The sequence below is a fragment of the Podarcis bocagei genome (genome assembly GCF_964188305.1).
Source record: "Podarcis bocagei genome assembly, chromosome: 5".
NCBI classification, from domain to species: domain Eukaryota; kingdom Metazoa; phylum Chordata; class Lepidosauria; order Squamata; family Lacertidae; genus Podarcis; species Podarcis bocagei.
The window spans coordinates 19,392,320-19,412,858 of NC_138129.1; the positions used below are offsets into that span (position 1 = coordinate 19,392,320).

Below are 20,539 nucleotides of genomic sequence, written 5' to 3' on the forward strand. Positions count from 1 at the left end.
ATCTCTCTCGCCAACCCTCTTCTCTGGGGCTGGATTGGAGTAGCAGGATTCAGCATTTTTCAAACTTGGAAAAAGAGAGAGAGAGAGAGAGAGGACACTGGTGGAAAATGGATATTTTAAGAAAACTCTGTCATGTGAACCACCAGGAGCAAATGGAGTTTTGGGCTATTTAAAGAAAGACAATGTATTTTTAAATCTGTCCTGGCCGAGGGAGGCCAAACTAAGTGTCCTAACCGCGGAAAGGGGATTCTCCCAGTTGTAATACAGGAATGCGGGGGCAGATCTTTCCACCTGGGCAGCCTGCATTCTCCATTCACTATGGGAAACACGCTGGTTTATGAGACCCCCCTGTCCCTGAGCAATGCCAGGAGTTGCTATACTAGTCCTAGTCTTTCCTTTCTGGTCAGCATCACCCTCCAGATGTTCAATATCACATTCATGCAGGATAACACACCTGCTCAGTTCCCCTTGATCTTATAAAAAATGTCCCTTCTCAACATAAAAGGTGTTACACCCCCGCCATCAATATTTTTGCATTCACACGACCTCTGAAGGAACCTTATTCTCATTCTGGACCAAATTGCAGTAAACTAGAAGGGAGATTCAGGGGTCTAAAGATAGGGAAAATGTTGTATTCTGTGTGGAGCCCCTGTTTATGCATGCATCTGCACTGTGGGATTTTGACATTTTAGGTAGTGGCTCTGCTTTTTTATATATAGTTACATAGATACTTCTTTTCCTGACAGTGTTTGTATGGTTTCGTCATGGCCTTTTGCCAGTACAATAGAGCTTACTGACATTTACTTCTGCGCTACTTCTCTTCCCGGTGGTGTTACTCATTCTAGTAGGCCGAATGTGTTTTCTTTGTTTAGTGAAACCTGAATGTTTCTAAATCCTTTCAGTTTTCTGGATGTTTGAAATATATTATGTCCACTGTCTCATGTATGTGTTGCTCTTAATACAGTCTTCGTCTTAGCTTAAACACAATTCTTGCAAGAAATATTGCAATGCAACACCAGTGTTCGAGTGTGTGTGTTTCACCTGGAAGGGCTATTCAGTTTATGATAATGGTAAAGATTGCCCCAGAAAGCTGTTCTTGCAAGCTTTTAAGCAGGGATCATCAACAGGCAGCACCAGGGCAAGGACCCTGAACTATTTTACTGCATATTTGTGCATCTGGAAGTCACAGCAGGAAATGACCCTCGTTTGTTCACATTTGTCCTGAAGCAAAGCACTCCCTGGTGCATTTTAAATTATTATATGACGATTTTTCACAACCGTTTTTTAAAAAAATGCTACGGAGGGTACTTGAGACGTGAGTGAATGAACCCTCCAGTGAATGCGGGAAGGAGAAGTGTTTTCCTCAGGAAATCCTGAAACAATTTTGGGTGAGAATGCCGGCAATTGCATGGGAGCAACCTGCCAGTGGCGTAGCGTGGGTTGTCAGCACCCAGGGCAAGGCAAGTAATTTGCGCCCCCTAACCCGTGAGAGAGAGTGAGTGAGCCAGGTAGGGGCAGAGAGCTGTGAGTGCGAGCACGCTCCCCCCCCCCGATGTTGCGCCCGGTGCGGCCGGGCCCCCCTGCACCCCCCACACTACGCCACTGCAACATGCTGCTGTTTTGAATACACCCTCAGAGTTGAAGGTGTCTCACATAGTCATATGCCTTTATGACATACCACATAGCTCAGTTGCCAACTCTGAGATGAAAGGATGCATGTAGGAAGCACCTCTTATCATCTCCTCAAAGTGGCCACGCCATGAAGTGGTCACTCTTCACCAAGGACAATGTGGAGTTACTGTATGACGTCACTCTCAGCCATGTTCAGCTCCAAGACTACTGCTTGCCTTTTATTTGCATGCAAGCTTGTTTCAGGGTTTTCTGGAGCAAGTTCTACTACAGTGGAACCTCGGGTTACATATGCTTCAGGTTACATACGCTTCAGGTTACAGACTCCGCTAACCCAGAAATATTACCTTGGGTTAAGAACTTTGCTTCAGGATGAGAACAGAAATTGGGCGGCGGCAGCAGCAGCAGCAGCGGGAGACCCCATTAGCTAAAGTGGTGCTTCGGGTTAAGAACAGTTTCAGGTTCAGAACGGGCCTCCGGAACGAATTAAGTACTTAACCTGAGGTACCACTGTACTGCTTTCATTTGCATGCTTTCTGTGCCGAAGCATTGCCTCTTAAAAAAATAGTTGTGGGAAATCCTCATGGGATAATTTGAAATGTACAGAGTGCTTTACCTTGGGGCACATGCAAACAAACAAACAAGGGGCATTTCTTTCTATGACTTCCAAATGGACATATAATATGCAGTAAAACAGATACACATGTTGCTTTTCACATGGTGGCATGTACTGGTTTGTACATCTTTTCTACATCCATGTATATAGAATATTGTGTGTCCCCCATCGCATTGAAATCAATGATGCCTATTTAAATGTGGGTGTCCTATTCCTTTCCATGAGATTTAAGCTCCCCTGCCTTCATCTTATTACACCCCCTCCCCGCCGCCCCATCTCTAGCCTTGCTGCTCATGGTAAAGTCCTCCCTTCTTAAAAACAATTGTCTTTAATGGGGATGGAGGAATGCTGACTAGAATTCTGGAATCTTCAGGGGTCACTGTGGCATTCGTATGCAGCCCCTGGTCGTCTCATGGACTATTGACTCATACACCACTAATCCGCTGCCACCAACCATGTTCTCCCCTTAGTCTCAGTCCCCTTAGTCTCAGTCTATTGGTCTACCTATTAACTCCTTCTCTCCCCCTGTACAGACATTTCCAAAACAACAGACAACCAACCACAGTCACCAACATGGCGCCCAGAGAGCACATGCGCCTACAGAGGCCTTCCCTGATGCTGAGTTCCTGCTGCTGGCACAAGTCTTGACAGAAGCATTCCATTGTAGCCAATAGAATAGCCTCTGGTGTAAGCTTGGCTGCTGTTTGTGTTTGTTGTACCCATGATAGTTTCTGCAGATTGTAAATAGTCCCTGCCTTATAGAAATACCCCTGTGAAGAGAGGTTTCCAAAGTGCTCTTTCTAATGTAAATTTTATCTGGTGTTTTTTAAAAATATATATTTTATTTCTTTGCTTTTCTGATAACATTCCACATCAACAAAGCAGCAACAAAAACGATGCAACAAAGAAAAATCTTCCCTTTCAAAGATTTTGAACAATAGACAAAAGATCAGAAAACATTCACTGACTTCCTATTCCTCCCTTTCCATGGTTCCTTTTAACCCCTTTTCCTTGTGTTTTCTTAGTTCACTCTGTCTATCGCAGACACTTTTATATACTTTATTTCTTGTTCTGCTGAAAGTTTTACCTTCCTGCTAGGTAAATTGTTGGCTTATAATACTTTTACATATTTCCTGCAAATAGTATCCAGTCCTCTTTATATCTTTCATCATTTTGGTTTCTTATTCTAGTGGTCACCCCTGCTAACTCCGCATATTCTAACAGTTTAATATGCCAATCTTATTTTGTTGGCACTTTATCTGTTTTCCATTTTTGTGCTAATAATACGTGGGTGGCCATTGTAGCATATAGAAACAAATGTCTCTCTTTATTTGAAACTTCTGTTGTTATTAACCCCAGCAGTAGTGCTTCTGGGTTTTTAACAAGAGATTTTTAAAACATTTTTTTAAAAGTTCAGTATAAATAATTTCCCAATAATTTTTAATTATGCTACACAACCACCACATGTGGTAGAAGGTTCCTTCTGTTGTTTTACACTTCAAACACTCACCTTTTATTGATTTTGACATTTTTGCTAATCTGTTGGGTGTCAGATACCACCTATCCTGCATCTCCACAAAGTTTTCTCTTAATGTATAGCATGCCATAAATCTTATATTTACTTTCCACTGTTGTTCCCATAGTATAAAATCAATATTGTGTCCAACGTCGCTAGCCCAACTTATCATTGTCGGTTTTACTGTTTCCTCCATTGTCTCCCACTCAAGTAATAAATTTATCTGGTGTTTTCTAATGCTTTGCTATTTTGCAAAATGCATTGGGTGCGAGTAATGGCAGGCAAGTGGTGTAAGGGAGTCTCATTGATTTCAACTGCAGAGAGTTAAGCTTGTGTTTGAAATCACAGAAGTGCTCATGTTTTGGCTGGATTGCACCCATTGTTTTTGGAGTCACCTGCTGACTGATTTATTTCTGCATAGCTTTATTCAAAACAATGGTGTTTTCAGTTGCGACTTTTAAATAGGTATGTGTGTGTGCTTCAGTAAGTCTCGAATGTAAAAGCTACATTAGCTAGAACGTACAGTCAATTACTCCTCTGCTTCCACACAAACAGCATTCACAACCGGTGCAACACAATGCAAATGAAATTCAGACTTAGGTCATTGTGCTTGAATTAAGAGCACTGGGCTAACTGCCTTTCAGAGCTGAATTGTTTTCTCCTTCCAGGACTGGGGAAAGGGGTACAAAACCTCCTTAAGAAATAGACTCTTCCTCGCTGGACTCTTCCCCAGTGGTTTCCAGGCCCAATTCCAAGTGCTGGTTTTGACCTATAAGGCCTTAAAAGGCACTGGATCGCAATACCTCAAGGGACATCTTTTCCCATATGGATCAACCCAGTCCCTCCAATCATCAGCTGAGGCCCTTCTCTGTGTGCCTCCTCCACGAGAGGTTCAAAGAGTGGCAACGTAAGAACAGGCCTTTTCTGCAGTGGCTGCCCGTTTGTGGAATGCTCTCCCCAGGCCAGCTCAGCGGGCACCTTCATTCCATATTGGTAGTGGCTCCCACCCTGTGGAACGCCCTCCCATCAGATGCCAAGGAAATAAACAGCTACAATGGTACCTCGGGTTAAGAACTTTAGCTAATGGGGCCTCCTGCCGCTGCTGCGCCGCCAGAGCATGATTTCTGTTCTCATCCTGAAGCAAAGTTCTTAACCTGAGGTACTATTTCTGGGTTAGCGGAGGCTGTAACCTGAAGCGTCTGTAACCCGAGGTACCACTGTATCTGACTTTTAGAAGACACCTGAAGGCAGTCCTGTTTAGAGAAGTTTTTAATGGTTGATGTTTTATCGTGTTTTTAATATTGGGAGCCGCCCAGAGTGGCTGCGGAAACCCAGTCAGATGGGTAGGGTATAAATAAAGAAATTATTATTATTATTTATTTATTTATTTATTTATATCTTTAAGCAGCAGGCAAAAACATTTCTCTTCTTCCAAGCCTTTGGCTAATTAAACAGGCCTTTTAAACCGTAAGGGAATGGTATCATAATTGTCTGTTACTATGTTATGTAATTTTGTGCTTTTATATTGTATAGTGAATGCCATGTGATCCTTGAATGAAGGGTAGTATAGAAAATTAATAACTAATGATATGCAACAATAATTATGTACTGCATGCAAAGATATAACCCAGTGACCCACAACATGCCTTCTTTAGGAATTAACTATAAGAATCATTAAACTGGGACAGATTTAAACCGCTGCCCCCCCTTCCAGTTTTGAGAACCTTCGCTTCCTCTCCTTCTTACACATCCATTACATTCCAGGTCTCCCCCCTTCCTCCTCAGCTGACCTTATGCAGGCTGCCTTGTGCAGCTTTTTTAGAGTTCAGCAGAGGTTGTGTTACATAACTCGGCCTCCGCCCCAGGCACCGGAGCATTTCCACCTTAGTGCTTCCAAAAGTGACACAGCAGAGGAGGGGGCGCCACGTTCCCCCTCACCTCCGATCCAGTTGCTACTACACAAACCCCACCACAACAAAACCAGCAGCAGAAACTCCACAGAATGCATTTTGGGCACCAAGGAGAGGAAGGATGGAAAAAGGTCTCATCTGGTGCCAGCCAGCCAGCCCACAGTTTGTGCAGCTGGAATCCAAGTTCATTGGCAGGTTTGTCCTTCTCCCTCCAGAGTTCTGTAAGGGCAACACTGGGCCTAAGGAAGAGGAAACTGACAGGCTGTAAGAAGGCAAGCGGAGGCTGGTTGGGGGCAGGCAGAGACTGGTGGGGCAGTGCCCCACTTGCTCACATGCACTGAGTGCCACTGGTTCAGTCTCTGGCACCTCAAGCTAAGGGATCTGGTAGCAAGTAAAGGGAGAGATCTCTTCTGCCTGTAACCTCGGAGAATCATTAATCAATAGTAATGGACATGAAGAGGGACGCGGCTGGCGCTGTGGGTTAAACCACAGAGCCTAGGACTTGCCAATCAGAAGGTTGGCGGTTGAAATCCCCACAACGGGGTGAGCTTCCATTGCTCGGTCCCTGCTCCTGCCAACCTAGCAGTTCGAAAGCATGTCAAAGTGCAAGTAGATAAATAGGTATCGCTCCAGTGGGAAGGTAAACGGCGTTTCCGTGTGCTGCTCTGGTTCGCCAGAAGCGGCTTAGTCATGCTGGCCACATGACCTGGAAGCTGTACGCCAGCTCTCTCGGCCAATAAAGCGAGATGAGCGCCGCAGCCCCAGAGTCGGCCACAACTGGGCCTGATGGTCAGGAGTCCCTTTACCTTTACCTTTAATGGACATGAACCAGGTTAGTAGATGGGCAGATTGTCTCACCTTGTATAAAGTGGCTTCCATTGTTCAGTCCTTCACTGCTCGCTTAAGATTGAACGGGGAGTCTTGTGAGCCGCAGGCATTAGGAGCACAGAACAAGAGGTTGTTGTGTCTCCTAGTATTTAAATAGTTCAAGTGTTTGGCCATGTATTCATAACAGTTAAAGAATGTTATAGAAACCCGAGAAAGAGAATATGGATTTCTGCCTGCTTTCGAAGGATTTGCTTATGGGCTCTATTGATTACTTATTGAAGGATTGATTTAAAACATTTCTGTACTGCCCTTCATTGAATCAGATTCCAGGGCAGCATGCAACAATATATTGTAGATTTTTTTAAAAAATTAAAAAACCTAATGCAGTATTTATGGGAATGGGAGATTGTGACCATTGCAAAGTTATAAATCCAGAAAAAGATGGTGTGTGTTACAACAAACTGATATGCAAAAGCTCTCTTCTGCAGGAAAGTAAACATTCCGCAAATATATACCTGTATTTTTCGCTCTATAACACGCACCCGACCATAACACGCACATAGTTTTTAGAGGAGGAAAATCCGTAGGCATGCCACCCGTAGGCATTTCCTCCATAACACGCACAGACATTTCCCCTTACTTTCTAGGAGGAAAAAAGTGAGTGTTATGGTGCAAAAAATACAGTATATATATGGCAATAGTCTGAATATAACATAATCTATAATACATACTAGTGTGGTATAATAGCTAAGAGTGTTGGGTTAGGTCTGGGGAGGTTTGGGTTCAGAAGTCCCTGCTCTGTCAAGAAGGGTCCTTGAGTGACCACAATCTCTTCACCTAGCATTCCTCACTGGGTTGTTGTGAGGGCAAAAGTAGAAGAGGAAGACTCATATACACCCCTCTCAGTTTCTCAGAGAAAGTGTAGGATAAAAATGCAGTATCAATGGAATAAAAACACCAAGCTTGGGACTATGAAACTACTTCTTTACAGGTACACAGTTAAACTATGGAACTTGCTTTTTCCACAGGGTGGCTGCCAACTTGGATGGCTTTAAAAGAGGATTAGACAAATTCATGGAGGGTAAGGCTCTCAGTGGCTACTAGCCACAATGTCTGCTCTGCCTCCATGGTTGGAGACAGCAATACTTCAGAATACCAGTTGCCGGTCGGATTAGACGACCCATTGGTCTGATCCAGCAGGTGCTTCTTCTGTTCAGTGGCCAGCCAGATTTCTAATTAGGCATACAAGCAGGACAAAACAGCAACAGCCTCTGCTATTTGTCCCCAGCTTGGTCCTTGGATAAACTGCTTCAGAATATGAAGATTGGTCATTTTACTATCTTAGCAGAGCTCACTTAGTGAAAACTGTTGGACATTCTGCAATCAGAGGTGCCATCTTCTCAAGAAGATTGAGGGGACTCAATGCTACGCCCTGACATCACACATGTGACATTGTGGGACGTCCTGACATCATGCACACAATGTCACAAGGAGTCAGGGAACAGGGCTCAATGCCCTCTGAAGACTGAGGGGGCCTGGCCTCCTCAAAAACAAAACACTGGTGGGTGAAAGTGCCTCGGCCCATAGGAGCTGGTGTTTATGCTCTCTAGCTATATTTGGTGAAGACAGGTTGATGTTCAGAGTTGGGCAGATCTTTCAAATGAAACTACACATACTTAAAAAAGATTTCAAATACCAATAGATTCTCACCTACCTCACTCTTCATTTAAGTTTTCCCCAGTAAATATCTGCCATCCTGTCACTAGATATATGGAAGAAATGGTGCTTTGTTTCAGAAGATTGCTAGACTGGAACAGAGAAGAAGTAGCAGCTGATTGATTTACAGCTGGGTCAGAATCCAGTCCAACTGAAGCATGAAGCATCTCATTTCATCAACAATAGAGATTTAAGCATCTGGTTCACTGGCACTTATGGCTGGAATCCTACCAGTGTGTAGGTCTCTGGAAATCCAATTGAACTCAATGGATCCTCCAAAGCCTGACTATGTGTCCCATAGCTTTCCAAGGGGCCTCAAATCTCATAGTGAGCCCTATGGTGCAATGGTTGGAGAGGCCAGGGTTGAAATCCGCACACAGCCATGTAGCTCATTGGGTGACTTTAAGAACATCAGAAGAGCCTATCTGGTCCAACATCCTGTTCTCACCTTGGCCAACCAGATGCCACGGTCAACTTGCCAGCAGGCACTGAGTGAAGCAGCAACTCTCCTCACTTGTGATTCTCAGCAACTAGGATTCAGAGACCTAATAAAAAGGTAAAGGTAAGCAACCCCTGGACAGTTAAGTCCAATCAAAGGTGACTATGGGGTTGCAGTGCTCAATCTTGCTTTCAAGCCAAGGGAGCCGGCATTTGTCCACAGACAGCATGACTAAACTGCTTTTGGCACACAGAACACCATGATGGAAGCCAGAGTGCACAGAAACGCCAACTACCTTCCCCTCGCAGTGGTACCTATTTATCTACTTGCACTGGTGTGCTTTCAAACTGCTAGGTTGGCAGGAGCTTGGACAGAGCAACGGGAACTCACCCCGTCGCGGGGATTCGAACCACCGACCTTCTGTTCAGAAAGCCCAAGAGGTTCAGTGGTTTAGACCACAGCGCCACCCGCTCCCTGCTTAGCCTTATCTTCCATTAATTTGCCTCCTTCCCCTTTAAAACCATCTCTGCTCCTCCCTTTCAGCCTCCCTCTCAGGGTTGTTGTAAGGGGAAAAAATGGGGCAGCGGAAGGACCCTGTAGGTAGCCTTGAACTTTTTCAAGGTGTTAAAATGTTGGGGGCATGAACCAGAATGCAATAAATGTAGTGGTGACAATTGTCTTTAGATGAGTGCTCAGCTTCGGCAGGATCAGATTCCCCTGGAATTTTATTGGTGTTTTTGAAAAGTAAACTGATGAGTTGAAAGGTTTTCCTGCAATGGTGGTTATTATTATTATTATTATTATTATTATTATTATTTTATTATTTTATTTGTTTTTGGAGACTGGGGGTTAAAGGTGCCGAAAGAGCAAGAAAACTCCTCGACCATCTTTTCTCTCTCCCCCTTCGTGCGCCCTCTTTCCCCCCTCTTCGCTCCGCTCAACAATCGGGCGCTTGTGCTGAGAGAGAGAGAGAGAGAGAGAGAGAGAGAGAGAGAGAGAGAGAGAGAGAGAGAGAGAGAGAGGAAAGCCACAGGGCCGCCTTTTGGCTCCAGCACAGGGAGACGTCATGGATTCCTGAGTGTGGAAGTTTGCAGGAAAGCCCTCCGTTTAGGAGATGGAGCCGATCCAAGGGTTTCCATGGCGCTGGGCATAAACAGGAGGAAACAGTGAGGGAATCCCGTTATTTTACAGCATTCAACGACTATAAACACTCGGCGCAGGGAAGGAAGTGGCCTTTCCCTCTCGACTTACCCTCCTCTCGGGGCACGCAGAAGAAGCGCCCTCCGCGCGCTCCCAGGACCCACGCGCGGACCCTCCACGCGAAAGCGGCCGGCCAGCTGCAGCAGCAGGGCTGCCCGCTGCGCGCCTATGGTCTAGAGAAGAGCACCTACATCCATAAATATAAATATATATATATCTTTGCTTCTTTCTCTCTCTGTGTGCATAGAATAGCTTTACAACCATCCAAATGCAGAGAGAAACGGCGTGCCGGCTGGTGCACTACCATCACATCATGAGGTCTGTGGATCAAGGTAGAGTCCTTGCATTTTTTATTTTTATTTTTAAATGGAGTGTTTGAAACTCTTTTCTTTCTCTTTCCTCCGCTTCTCTATCCCCGGCCTTGATTGTGCCGCTCGCGGCTGAGGAATCTCTCGCGCAAGCTTCGCTGGGACAGAGCGCGGCCAGCTGCTCGCTCGCCCCTGCTGCCGCTTCCCTGCTTGTTCTCAGGGCTGCCTTCCTTTGGGCGCAGCGCTTCCCGAGGGAGCGAAGTCCCCTTGCAACCGGCGGAACTGAATTCCGCCGGGACAGGGGCTGTCAAAAAGCGCCATTGGTTTCCACGGGACATCCCAACAGGACCCGCTTCCTAACTTCTGGAGATGGTGATGTTCGAGGGAGAAAATAGGAAACAGGGCATTCCCGGGGTTTGGGGAAGTCAGGGTGAACCGCCACCTAACATCTGACATGCCCCTTTTTTGTGACTGGGGATGGTGACTCTAGTAAACGGATGATTATGGCGGGGGCTGTGCGAGAGCCAGCAGCGATATTCCTACCCCCGCTTCACATTTCTCCTTGGAAGAAATTCGCTCTCTCCAATCTACGCTGAAAGAAATAGCCTTTCAACTCTTACAAACCCATCATCGTAGTCGGAGAAATTCGGGTTTGTAAACAGCCGGTCCGGTTTAACTCTTGATTCACTGTATTTAGAGGGTCAGGGGCCTTATCTATACATAATCTAAAATCGTCCACAATTTCAGGGGTGGGGTGGGGGAGCTATCGTTTTAAATCAACAGCTCCCAGCCCCAGCAGAAGGTATTGTATATGTATATGTATATGTATATGTATATGTATATGTATATGTATATGTATATGTATATGTATATGTATATGTATAGATGGGTAGTATACACACACACACACACACACACACACACACATCTACTTACATAATATACGCGTGCTTTTATTAAATATAGATATTGCGCATCGCTTTGATATTTTTGATTATATAGCGGTACATTTTTTTAAAATATAAATGCGTGATATGTCTATGTCGACAGGGGATGTTTTAAGATGAGCCAGAGGGCTCCTGTAAACCAGGCAATGTCAGATGATCCTGGCCGTGTTTACTCAGAATAAAGCCCCCGCGCGTTCATTGGTGTTGCTTTCACGTAAGTGCACCTTTGCATTTTTACGCGGAAGTAAATTCCAGTCATTCCAGCGGCGTTTCCTCCCAAGTAAGCATGCTTCGGCTCGCAGTCCTGCGACTCCTTGCCCCCAGTGCCCCTTGCTTGCCTTAGAGGGCACCTACCGGTACCCACCGGATGCACAAACGCACCTTTATTCTTCCTGTTCCAGTTTTGCTCGTCCCACACCCAGCCAAGCTAGGCGGAGAAGCGGGCAGACGAAACACCCTAGCCTTCGACCGTGAAGGCTTCTCTTGGCCTTCATATTACCCTCCCCGTTTTATAGGAGAAGATGACATCCCACCAACCCTCTCCCCTGTTTCCTGCCCCTGCGCCGCGCAGCCAGCCGGGGAAAGAGTTGGTGTCCAGACGGTGTCCAGTGCCGCGCGGCTTCGCCGGGGCGCTCTGGGTCTCCGGGACGCATGACGCACGAGAGAGGCAGCCATTGGGCGAAGTGGAACCGGCCGCGGCGGGAGGAGATCCCCTGCAGGCTGTCTGGGAGTTTGTGCCGGGAGTATGGAGCCTATGCTCGCGCTAGCTCACATTGCCTCCTCCACGTAGCGAGAGTTCAGGGGTTCCTAAGGGCAGGGGAGATTCAGCAGGCAGGCTGGATGTAGACTTGGTCGTGCTCCGTGTGAACGGCACCCGTGGCCAGAAAGAACTACTGTAAATTAAATTAGGTCTGCAATCAGAGCTAACCCCCTGCTGGAGCGCGGTGGGTTTTAGGACGGCGCTGGAAACATTTATTTATTGCATGTGCAGTATAGCCCACTTTTTCTTCGAAGGTGGCATACACGGTTCTTTCCCCTTGCAGATTCATATAACCCGCACAACAACCTTGTGAGGTAGGTTGGGCTGGGAGACGGTGGCTGGCCCAAGGGTCACCTAGCGAGGTCCATGGTCGGATAGGGGATTTGAGCCCTGGTCTTCCCAGGTCCTAGTCCAACACTCTAAATACTAGACCAGGCATAGGCAAACTCGGCCCTCCAGATGTTTTGGGACTACAGCTCCCATCATCCCTGACCACTGGTCCTGTTAGCTAGGGAGGATGGGAGTTGTAGTCCTAAAACATCTGGAAGGCTGAGTTTGCCTATGCCTGCACTAGACCATACTGTTAGGCAATTCAAGAAAAAATAATGGCCTGGTGTCTTTATAAAGTGCCTGATCCGAACTTTGTAAACTTATCCCTAAATCCAAGTATCATTTGAGCTGTCCAGGCAATGAGGAATCCTTGGTTGGGAATCAGCAAACTCTGAACATTCTGGTTGCCACCCAGGATGACTATTCCTTTGCATGATTCCCTGTGTGCCAGTGGGTCTCTCAGATACTTAGAATAGGAGTGGGCAAACTGTGGCCCTTCAGATGTTGTTGGACTCAACCTGCCCCCAACCAGTGTGGCCAGTGGTCAGGAATGGTGGCATCTGGAAGGCCACAGTTTCCCCATCTGGCCGGGGATCAAAGGCAGAGATCAGGAATGAAGGAGTGATGGGTTTAAGGGAAGTCCGCGGCAGGTCAGGTGCAGCTGCAGCAAGGTTAGGGAGCGTGATTTGTGGGTGCTCCTCCCCAGCTCCTGTTCAAATGCATCAGCTGCAGCTTTCCCCCAGCATGGAGTCTCAAGGTGGCATGAAAAGCTGGTGGGGGTACTGCCAGCAGCATCTCGAGGGAGTGATTGACACGAAAGGGGCTTTCATTCTCTCTTCCCAATGCCTGTGCATGTGTTTCTCCCCCTGTCCACAGAGACCATCCCTAGACAGCAGGCTCACAGTTGGGTAAGAAGAGTTGGTGTGGGGAAAAGGTTGGAAGAAAAGCAAATGGAGGGTTGTGAATTTGTGGGGAAGGTCTATACTTAGCTTAGTCCCTGGTTCAATGTCCAGCATCTCGAGGTAGGACTGGGAGAGAACTCTGCCTGAAACCCTGGAAAGAGCTGCTGGCAGTCACTGTGGGCATTAGACCAAGGGTATGGCTCACTTTAAGGCAGCTTGCCATGTCCTATGTTCTCCTACGACTGGGCAGAGTAGGCAGGCAAGGTCTCCCTTGTATGCACAAACAACCTGTCCCCTAAGCAGCACAGCAGTTCCTCTCCCACATTAAGCAATGCAGAATAACTGCTCCCTATTAGGCAAAATTGATCTGGACCTACTTTCCCATTTATGACAAAGCTGATCAGAATATTCACTTTTCCCCAGTTTTTAAAAGGTGGGGAAATGTTCTTCTCTTACACTTTTCAACCACTCTGCTTTTGAGCATGAAAGGTGTGACTAATTAATCAAAAATACTTAGCCTTTATTAACCACAACAATCACATTTATATAGTTGCTGTTTTCCCACCCTAGTAAGCTTATTTAGTTAGTTAGTTTCAATGTACTGTCAGTTTATACATTAAAAATTGAATACACAACGTCCAAAAAATACACCTTAAATATAAAATCTAAAACCAGGAGAGGCGGCGGGGGACAGAGAATAGCATCAGTGCAACAGATCTAAAAAGTACTAAAATATTTAAGATGGAATTGCCTGGGGAAATAAAAAGGTCTTAGGTTGGCACAGAAAAAATAATAATGTAGGCACTAAACAGGCATCTCTGAAGAGGATGTTCCACAATTAGGCTACCCAAAATTCAAAGGGTCTGCCTTCTAAGTAGCCATTTCATTTGGCGGGGATACTTGGAAGATTATCTCAGAGTCCAGTATACATGGGAAGAGATGACCTGCCCCAAGCTGTCTTGAGCTTTGAAGCAAGGATGGCGAACCTATGGCCGTCCAGATGTTGTGGCAGCCTCAGCAAGCATGGCCAGGGATGGTGGAAGCTGCAATCCACCAACATCTGGGGGACCATATGTTCTCCATCCCTGCTTTAAAAGTTGATGCCAGGACTGGAGCTTTCAAAAAGGGTTGGACAAATTCATGGAGGACAAGTATTCTAGCCATGATGGCTATGCTCCACCATGCTGTCAGACACCATGCCTCTGAATACCAGCTGCTGGGAACTGCAGGGGGACAGTGCTGCTGCAACCATGTCCTGCTTGCAGTCTTCCTACAGGCATCTGGTTTGACTATATCAGCACTCTTGCAGTCCTAGTCTGACCACCTGAAGTGTGTGGGTAGTTTTCAACAGCAGCTCTATGATATAATGCATCACAGTCATTGGACGAGAGGTTATCATTCATAATTGGGTGTGTTAGCCTAAGCGGATAAAAGGCACTTCATGCACACACTGCACAACATCAATTCACTAGTCATCATTGTTATTCCTGGGTCTGTATTGCAGGTGACAAATAGAGGATGAGAGAAATATGCCTTGCCTGTTGGTTATGGCTGTGGAGAAACTCGAACCAAGGTCTTCCTGGCTTGTAGCTCATACTCAGCTCCCACTCTTCCCTGGCAATCCAGAAGTGTTGAAGCAGTTAAAAGACTGGCCTTCCAGATGTTGGACTCCAACTCCCATCAGCCTCAACCAACATGATCAATGGGCAAAGATGAGGGGAGTTGTAGTTCATCAACAAACGGAGGGTTAGATGTTCCCCATCAGCATATTAAGTGGTATTATCTAGTTCAGGTTATGTTAAGTACTCTATGTTAAGTACCCTAACTCCACCTTCCCTATCCTGGTGCCTCCAGATGTTTGAACTGCAACTCCCATCCCTACCCATTGGCCACAACAGCTGGGTCTGATGGGGGTTGGAGACACCAGGTCAGGCCAGGGAAGGCTGCTCTATCTGCTCAGAAGGAAGTTCCACTGAGTTTACTGGGGCTTACTTCCAATGACTTTTTGCAAATAATTATGGGAGCTGCAGTTTGTTGTGGGTACTGCAAATTGTAGCTCTGTTAAGGGGAAACTACAGTTCCCAGGATTCCATGTGCTTTAAACATGCGTTGGGTGTGCTATAAATGCTTGGTGTGGATCTGGTTAGAAGGTCATTATGTTCTCTGTGAAGTGAGGATTAGAATCTGCTTTGGTGATTTTGAATAGAGAACTGGTAGTCAGTCTGGAGCATGCAGTATACATATATCTGTGTGACCTTAAAAACCTTTGCATATGGGCGAATCCCATGGAAATCCTTCACATCAGGGGTGCCAACTTGAATAAAATATGGGGGGCAGGTAAGCCTTGCCCTGCATAATGCGCACTCTTTGACTGGCAATGCCTATTAACTTTGGGAGGGGACAGCCCCCTCAAATATTTTATTGGAGGGTCGGAGGGACCTCAGCCCCATGGAGTTGGCTCCTATGCCTCACATATACCCAGTGCTTTTTTCCGGGGTACGCATACCCCTCAACATTTTGTGACTCTAAGTTGGGCCTCATTGAGTGGCAGTATTTCAATGAGAGTAGGAAAAAGAGTAACCCTAAATATTATTTTTATAGAAAAAAGCACTGCACCTATGCACGCACGCAGTCCTTTAATATGGAGCCTAGAAGATTTTGCTTATGAGAAGTCATATTGAGATGAAAAAGGATAAAAGATCCCTGAGTACTGTACTAATATTTCCTTCCTAGCGCGCGGTTTACGCATCGCACAGTAACGCTGCAGAGAGGCGTGTGGCTTGTTTCATCAGATGAAATAAGCTAGCGAGAGAGCCTTTCTGCAGCAGGCAGAAAAAAGACAGTACCTCAGCCCCACCCTGGCTGCTAAAAATAACTGCTTCATTCTCTTCTACTTTCACCTCCTTGGATAAACGTCCCAGCTCTCGGCGGCCGAAACTAGCTCCGCAGTTCAGATTATTAAACTTGCACCCAAATGTTGTTGCCCAGTCGTAAAACGCGGCCGCCTGAGGACAAGTCGGGATCCCTTACTGTCAGAAGGGGGGAGAGGTCTGGATTCACCGCGGCAGACGGGAAAGCAGCCAAAGAAAAATCCCCTCCTCCCTCTCAACTATTGGTATAACCCTTTCAGGCACGCGGGACAGGTAAAAGTGAATGAAGCATCTCTCCCTCCCCTCCACCCCCCCCCCGAAGCCCCGGCGCGCCTGGTTCATTCACAATGAATTGGGCGAGCGAATCCCCTCGGTTCTGTTCAGTAAGCAGATTTCAAACCCATCCAATGCTTTTTGGCGAAATTCCACCTCTCCGCTGGTCGTCTCCACCCCAGCACGGAGAGCGGCCAACGGCTGGCAGAGGGAAATATGTGGCGTGACTCGAAGGGGCGGGATCCCGGCGGAGCATTTGCGGGAGAAACTCTGGAAGTCCGCCGAGCTTTCCCGGAGTAGACTTTTTAAAGTTCCCTTAGCAGCAAGGAAGGATTAGCAGGGGCGCTAAAGAAGGCAGCTAGGGCAGTGTTGGGCTTCTTCCTGCCTCTGTGGGCCACACAAGCTTTTACGTATTTATTACATACTAGTTCGGGCTCCCTTTAACAAAAACTTGCAGTCTACTGCACAGAAATTAAATGGGTTAAATAAAACAAAATTTTAAAAAAATGAAATAAATTTTAAAAAATTTAAATAAAATAAAAAAGCAATGAAATGCAATACAGTGGAGAATAAGAAGTAGGCTAAAACAGATTTAACTTGGTGAAACAAATTTAAAGGCCTGGGAAAATATAAAAGGGGTTTGGCTCACACTAATAACAAATTAGTGACATACTTTAGAGTGTAATTCTGAGACACAGCTGAATTAGACTCTGTGAAATTGGATAATGGTTGAATGCTGGGTTTTATTAATTAGTTATTGCATTAATACCCCACATTTCCTTCAAGGAGATCACAGCAGTGTGTGTGGTTCTTCTTCCAATTTGATCCTCACAACAACCCTGTGAGCTTGCAGATAGTAACTGGCCCAAAGGCACCCAGTTCTCTACTGCACCAGACTGGGAGAAGAACTGATAAATCCACATTTGTCGCCTGAATTTTTACAGTTTAACAAATTGATTTGTGAATTCTGGTTAAGTCGTATGAGTTGTGCCAATGTGAGTGTGTCTGTGGCTGATTCATGCATTCCTTGCGCCGTGCGATTTTATGCATGTTTGCTCAGAAGTAAATGCCACAGGTTTTTAGTAGACTTCCAGAGCAACCTAACCCACTCGCCCCTTATGCCGGTTTGTGTGGGGTGGGGTGAGGTTTGGCTTGATCTGAGGTGTCTCATCTTATTGGCTCTGCTGGCTGAACTGGCCTCCCAGGTCACTCCATGAGTGTGGAACCTTTGCCTTCCCACACCAAGCATGCAGGCAAGCAGAAGACCCACTGGCAATATTCCCACCAGTGGAAAGCCCCAAAACAGAGTTCCAAGGGCAAGGAAAGGGCCTGCCGAGGCTTGATCATTGCACCAGCCTGGAGCTGGTGCAGGGATTAGGCCCAATCATCCTGCCTGCACTTCTGCTGCTGTTGCTGCTGCCCTGAGAAACCAGGAGATGGAGGGGATTTAGGAGTACTGCCTAATTCCCAAATAAGTGTGCATAGGATTGCAGCCCAGCTTCCCCAAGAGTAATTTGTAATTTCCCCCTCGCTAGAGATGAACAGCTGAGTTGGTCAAACTCAAATGGTGACTGGGAAAATATGAGGATGTTTTTTATGCGTGTAGCTTTTTTAAATCCGAAAGGGATATCCTTGTTAGTTCATCACAGCAGAAATAACAAAGAAAGCATCTGAGAAAGTGGGTTCTGGGGCACAGACACTTATGCCACTATCGATGCCAGGCCACTCTAAGGGTATTTTGTGCCCTGGGTGAACTCTTGAGTGACCATCTCCCTCTTCAGTCTGGAACAATTGTTATGTTCATTCCAGAACAATTAGGCTGGGCCTCATTAGCTGCCTTGCCCACAACTCCTTGAATATGGGAATGGAGTAAAGTGAGAAGGGGAGGAGACACCTACCCACACACCCCTGGTCTGCCACTTCAGATTTTGTCCTGCTTCTCTTTCCCACAGAAGTAAAAAAAAGGTAAAGGTAAAGGACCCCTGGACAGTTAAGTCCAGTCAAAGGTGACTATGGGGTTGCTGCCCTCATCTCACTTTACAGGCCGAGAGAGCCAGCGTTCATCCACAGACAGCTTTCTGGGTCATGTGGCCAGCATGACTAAACCGCTACTGGTGCAACAGAACACTGTGACGGAAACCAGAACGCACGGAAACGCCATTTACCTTCCTGCTGCAGCTGTACCTGTAGATATACTTGCACTGGCATGCTTTCAAACTGCTAGGTTGGCAGGAGCTGGGACAGAGCAACGGGAGCTCACCCCATCATGGTGATTCAAACCACTGACCTTCTGATTGGGAAGCCCAAGAGGCTCAGTGGTTTAGACCAGTGTTTCCCAAAGGTTTTTGGGCAACGGCACACCTGTGTACTAAAAAAAAATCTCGCGGCACACCACCATTAAAGCCCCGCCCCATGACGTCAGCGCGCAGCGTCACGCCGGGAGGGACGCACAAAAGAGAACGTTTTTTCCCTCGGCAGCTCCTCTCAGCTGCGCTCAATCCGCCTCCGCGCAGGCTGAGGGAGGGAGGGAGGGGCGCGTGTGACCCGTCTCTGCTGGGAGACCAAACCCAGCGAGACAGAGTCGCGCGGAGGCGCCCAGGCAGCGCTGCCGGCTGCGAGGAGGAGCGCCAGGCAGCAGCAGGAGGCGCGGCCTCTCCTCGCCGCCGCCGCCGCCGCCTCTCGCCGCCCGACTCGCCCGCCTCCCTCCAGGCATCTCGCGGCACACCAGCCGGTGTCTCACGGCACACTCGTGTGCCGGGGAACACCGGTTGGGAAACACTGGTTTAGACCACAGTACCACCCAGTATTTGGGGTGGAGTCAGTGCAAGGTCTGATACTTGGTCCTGGGTTCTGTGTTTGTATTGTTGGTTGTCAATGAAAGGCTGGTTATCCACATGCAGGGGGCACTGAGAGACAGGTGCTGAGTCTGTCCCTAGTGGCAGACCTTGGTGTCTCAGTTTTCAGTGGCTCCCTGTGCGATGCCAAAATCCGGTGCTGCCCTGCCTCTCACCTTCCACTGGAGTAATAGTGGCAGAACCTGCTCCAGTGCCCCATAACCTCCATGCCTGGTGTGACCCTCCCTTAGAGCCACCTCTGCTGCCTGCCCCCCCCAAAGAAAACTAAAGTGGATGCAGACTGGCAACAGCTCAGGGTGCAGTGCATGCAACTCTCCCATCCCATCACAATGAAGTGAAGAGAAGACCTGGAGCTGGTCCTAGTTCAGGCAAGCCAGCATGAGCGATGGTCTCCCTCCCTATGGGGTGGCTCACAACCCCCCCCTCAAAGAAACTGCTGGGCTGGCAAGGCAAGTCTAGCAGAGAAGTTTCTCAAGTTCTCCAAGTGGCTTGGCGTCAAGAGATTTCGGACCACAACTCCTATCAGCCCTAGGGATCCCCGCCTCTGCTCTTTGGGGCCAATAGAAGCTGTAGCCCCACAGCATTTTGGGATGGCGCCCAAACACTGAACACCTCCTCCTCCTCCTCCTCAGCACCAGCCTCTTTGGCTCTGACAAGATCTCTGAAGCTGGAGCTGCTATTCTTCCTGCCAAGACCTGCTTGGGAGTTTTCCCACAGAATAATGTGTGGTGGCACATTCTGGATAACAAAGACAACATGAAACTAACAGTTGCTTGCTCTTTTACCACCACCATCACCATCAGTTGCTGCCTTTCAAATTTTGCCACCCAATTATTATTTTTTGCCACCCAAGGTAACCACCTAGTTCACCTAGTGGTTGAACTGGTTCTGTTGTTGTTTAGTTGTGTCCGACTCTTCGTGACCCCATGCACCAGAACACACCAGGCACTCCCATCTTCCACTGCCTCCTGCACTTTGGTCAAACTCATGCTGGTAGCTTCGAGAACACTGCCCAACCATCTTGTCCTCTGTCGTCCCCTTTGCCTTGTGCCCTCCATCTTTCCCAACGTCAGGGTCTTTTCCAGGAAGTCTTCTCTTCTCATGAGGTGGCCAAAGTATTGGAGCCTCAGCTTCAGTATCTGTCCTTCCAGGGAGCACTCAGGGCTGATTTCCTTCAGAATGGATAGGTTTGATCTTCTTGCAGTCCATGGGACTCTCAAGAGTCTCCTCCAGCACCATAATTCAAAAACATCAATTCTTCGGCGATCAGCCTTCTTTATGGTCCAGCTCTCACTTCCATACATCGCTACTGGAAAAACCATAACTTTAACTATACGGACCTTTGTTGGCAAGGTGAACTGGCTCTAGTCACCATAAATAGATTAGGGAGAAATCTAATCCCCAGGCCAGCACCAAGGAGATTTGCATTGCTCTGCTAGT

At 47.1% G+C, this 20,539-nt stretch overlaps 1 protein-coding gene across 3 annotated transcripts in view; it reads left to right on the forward strand.

Moving 5' to 3' along the window:
- Window positions 1–9,891: 9,891 nt before the first annotated feature.
- NFATC2 (nuclear factor of activated T cells 2) overlaps window positions 9,892–20,539 on the forward strand; it is a gene marked incomplete at its 3' end in the record, with an annotated part of 141,752 nt that continues 131,104 nt past the window's right edge. For 2 of the 3 annotated variants that reach the window (XM_081196104.1, XM_081196105.1), the window contains exon 1: window positions 9,892–10,186. In XM_081196104.1, the coding sequence (XP_081052230.1) occupies window positions 10,123–10,186 (64 nt within the window). In that variant the 5' untranslated portion in view covers window positions 9,892–10,122. The remainder of the gene's footprint in view (window positions 10,187–20,539) is intronic. The other variant, XM_081196106.1, reaches the window with a different exon arrangement.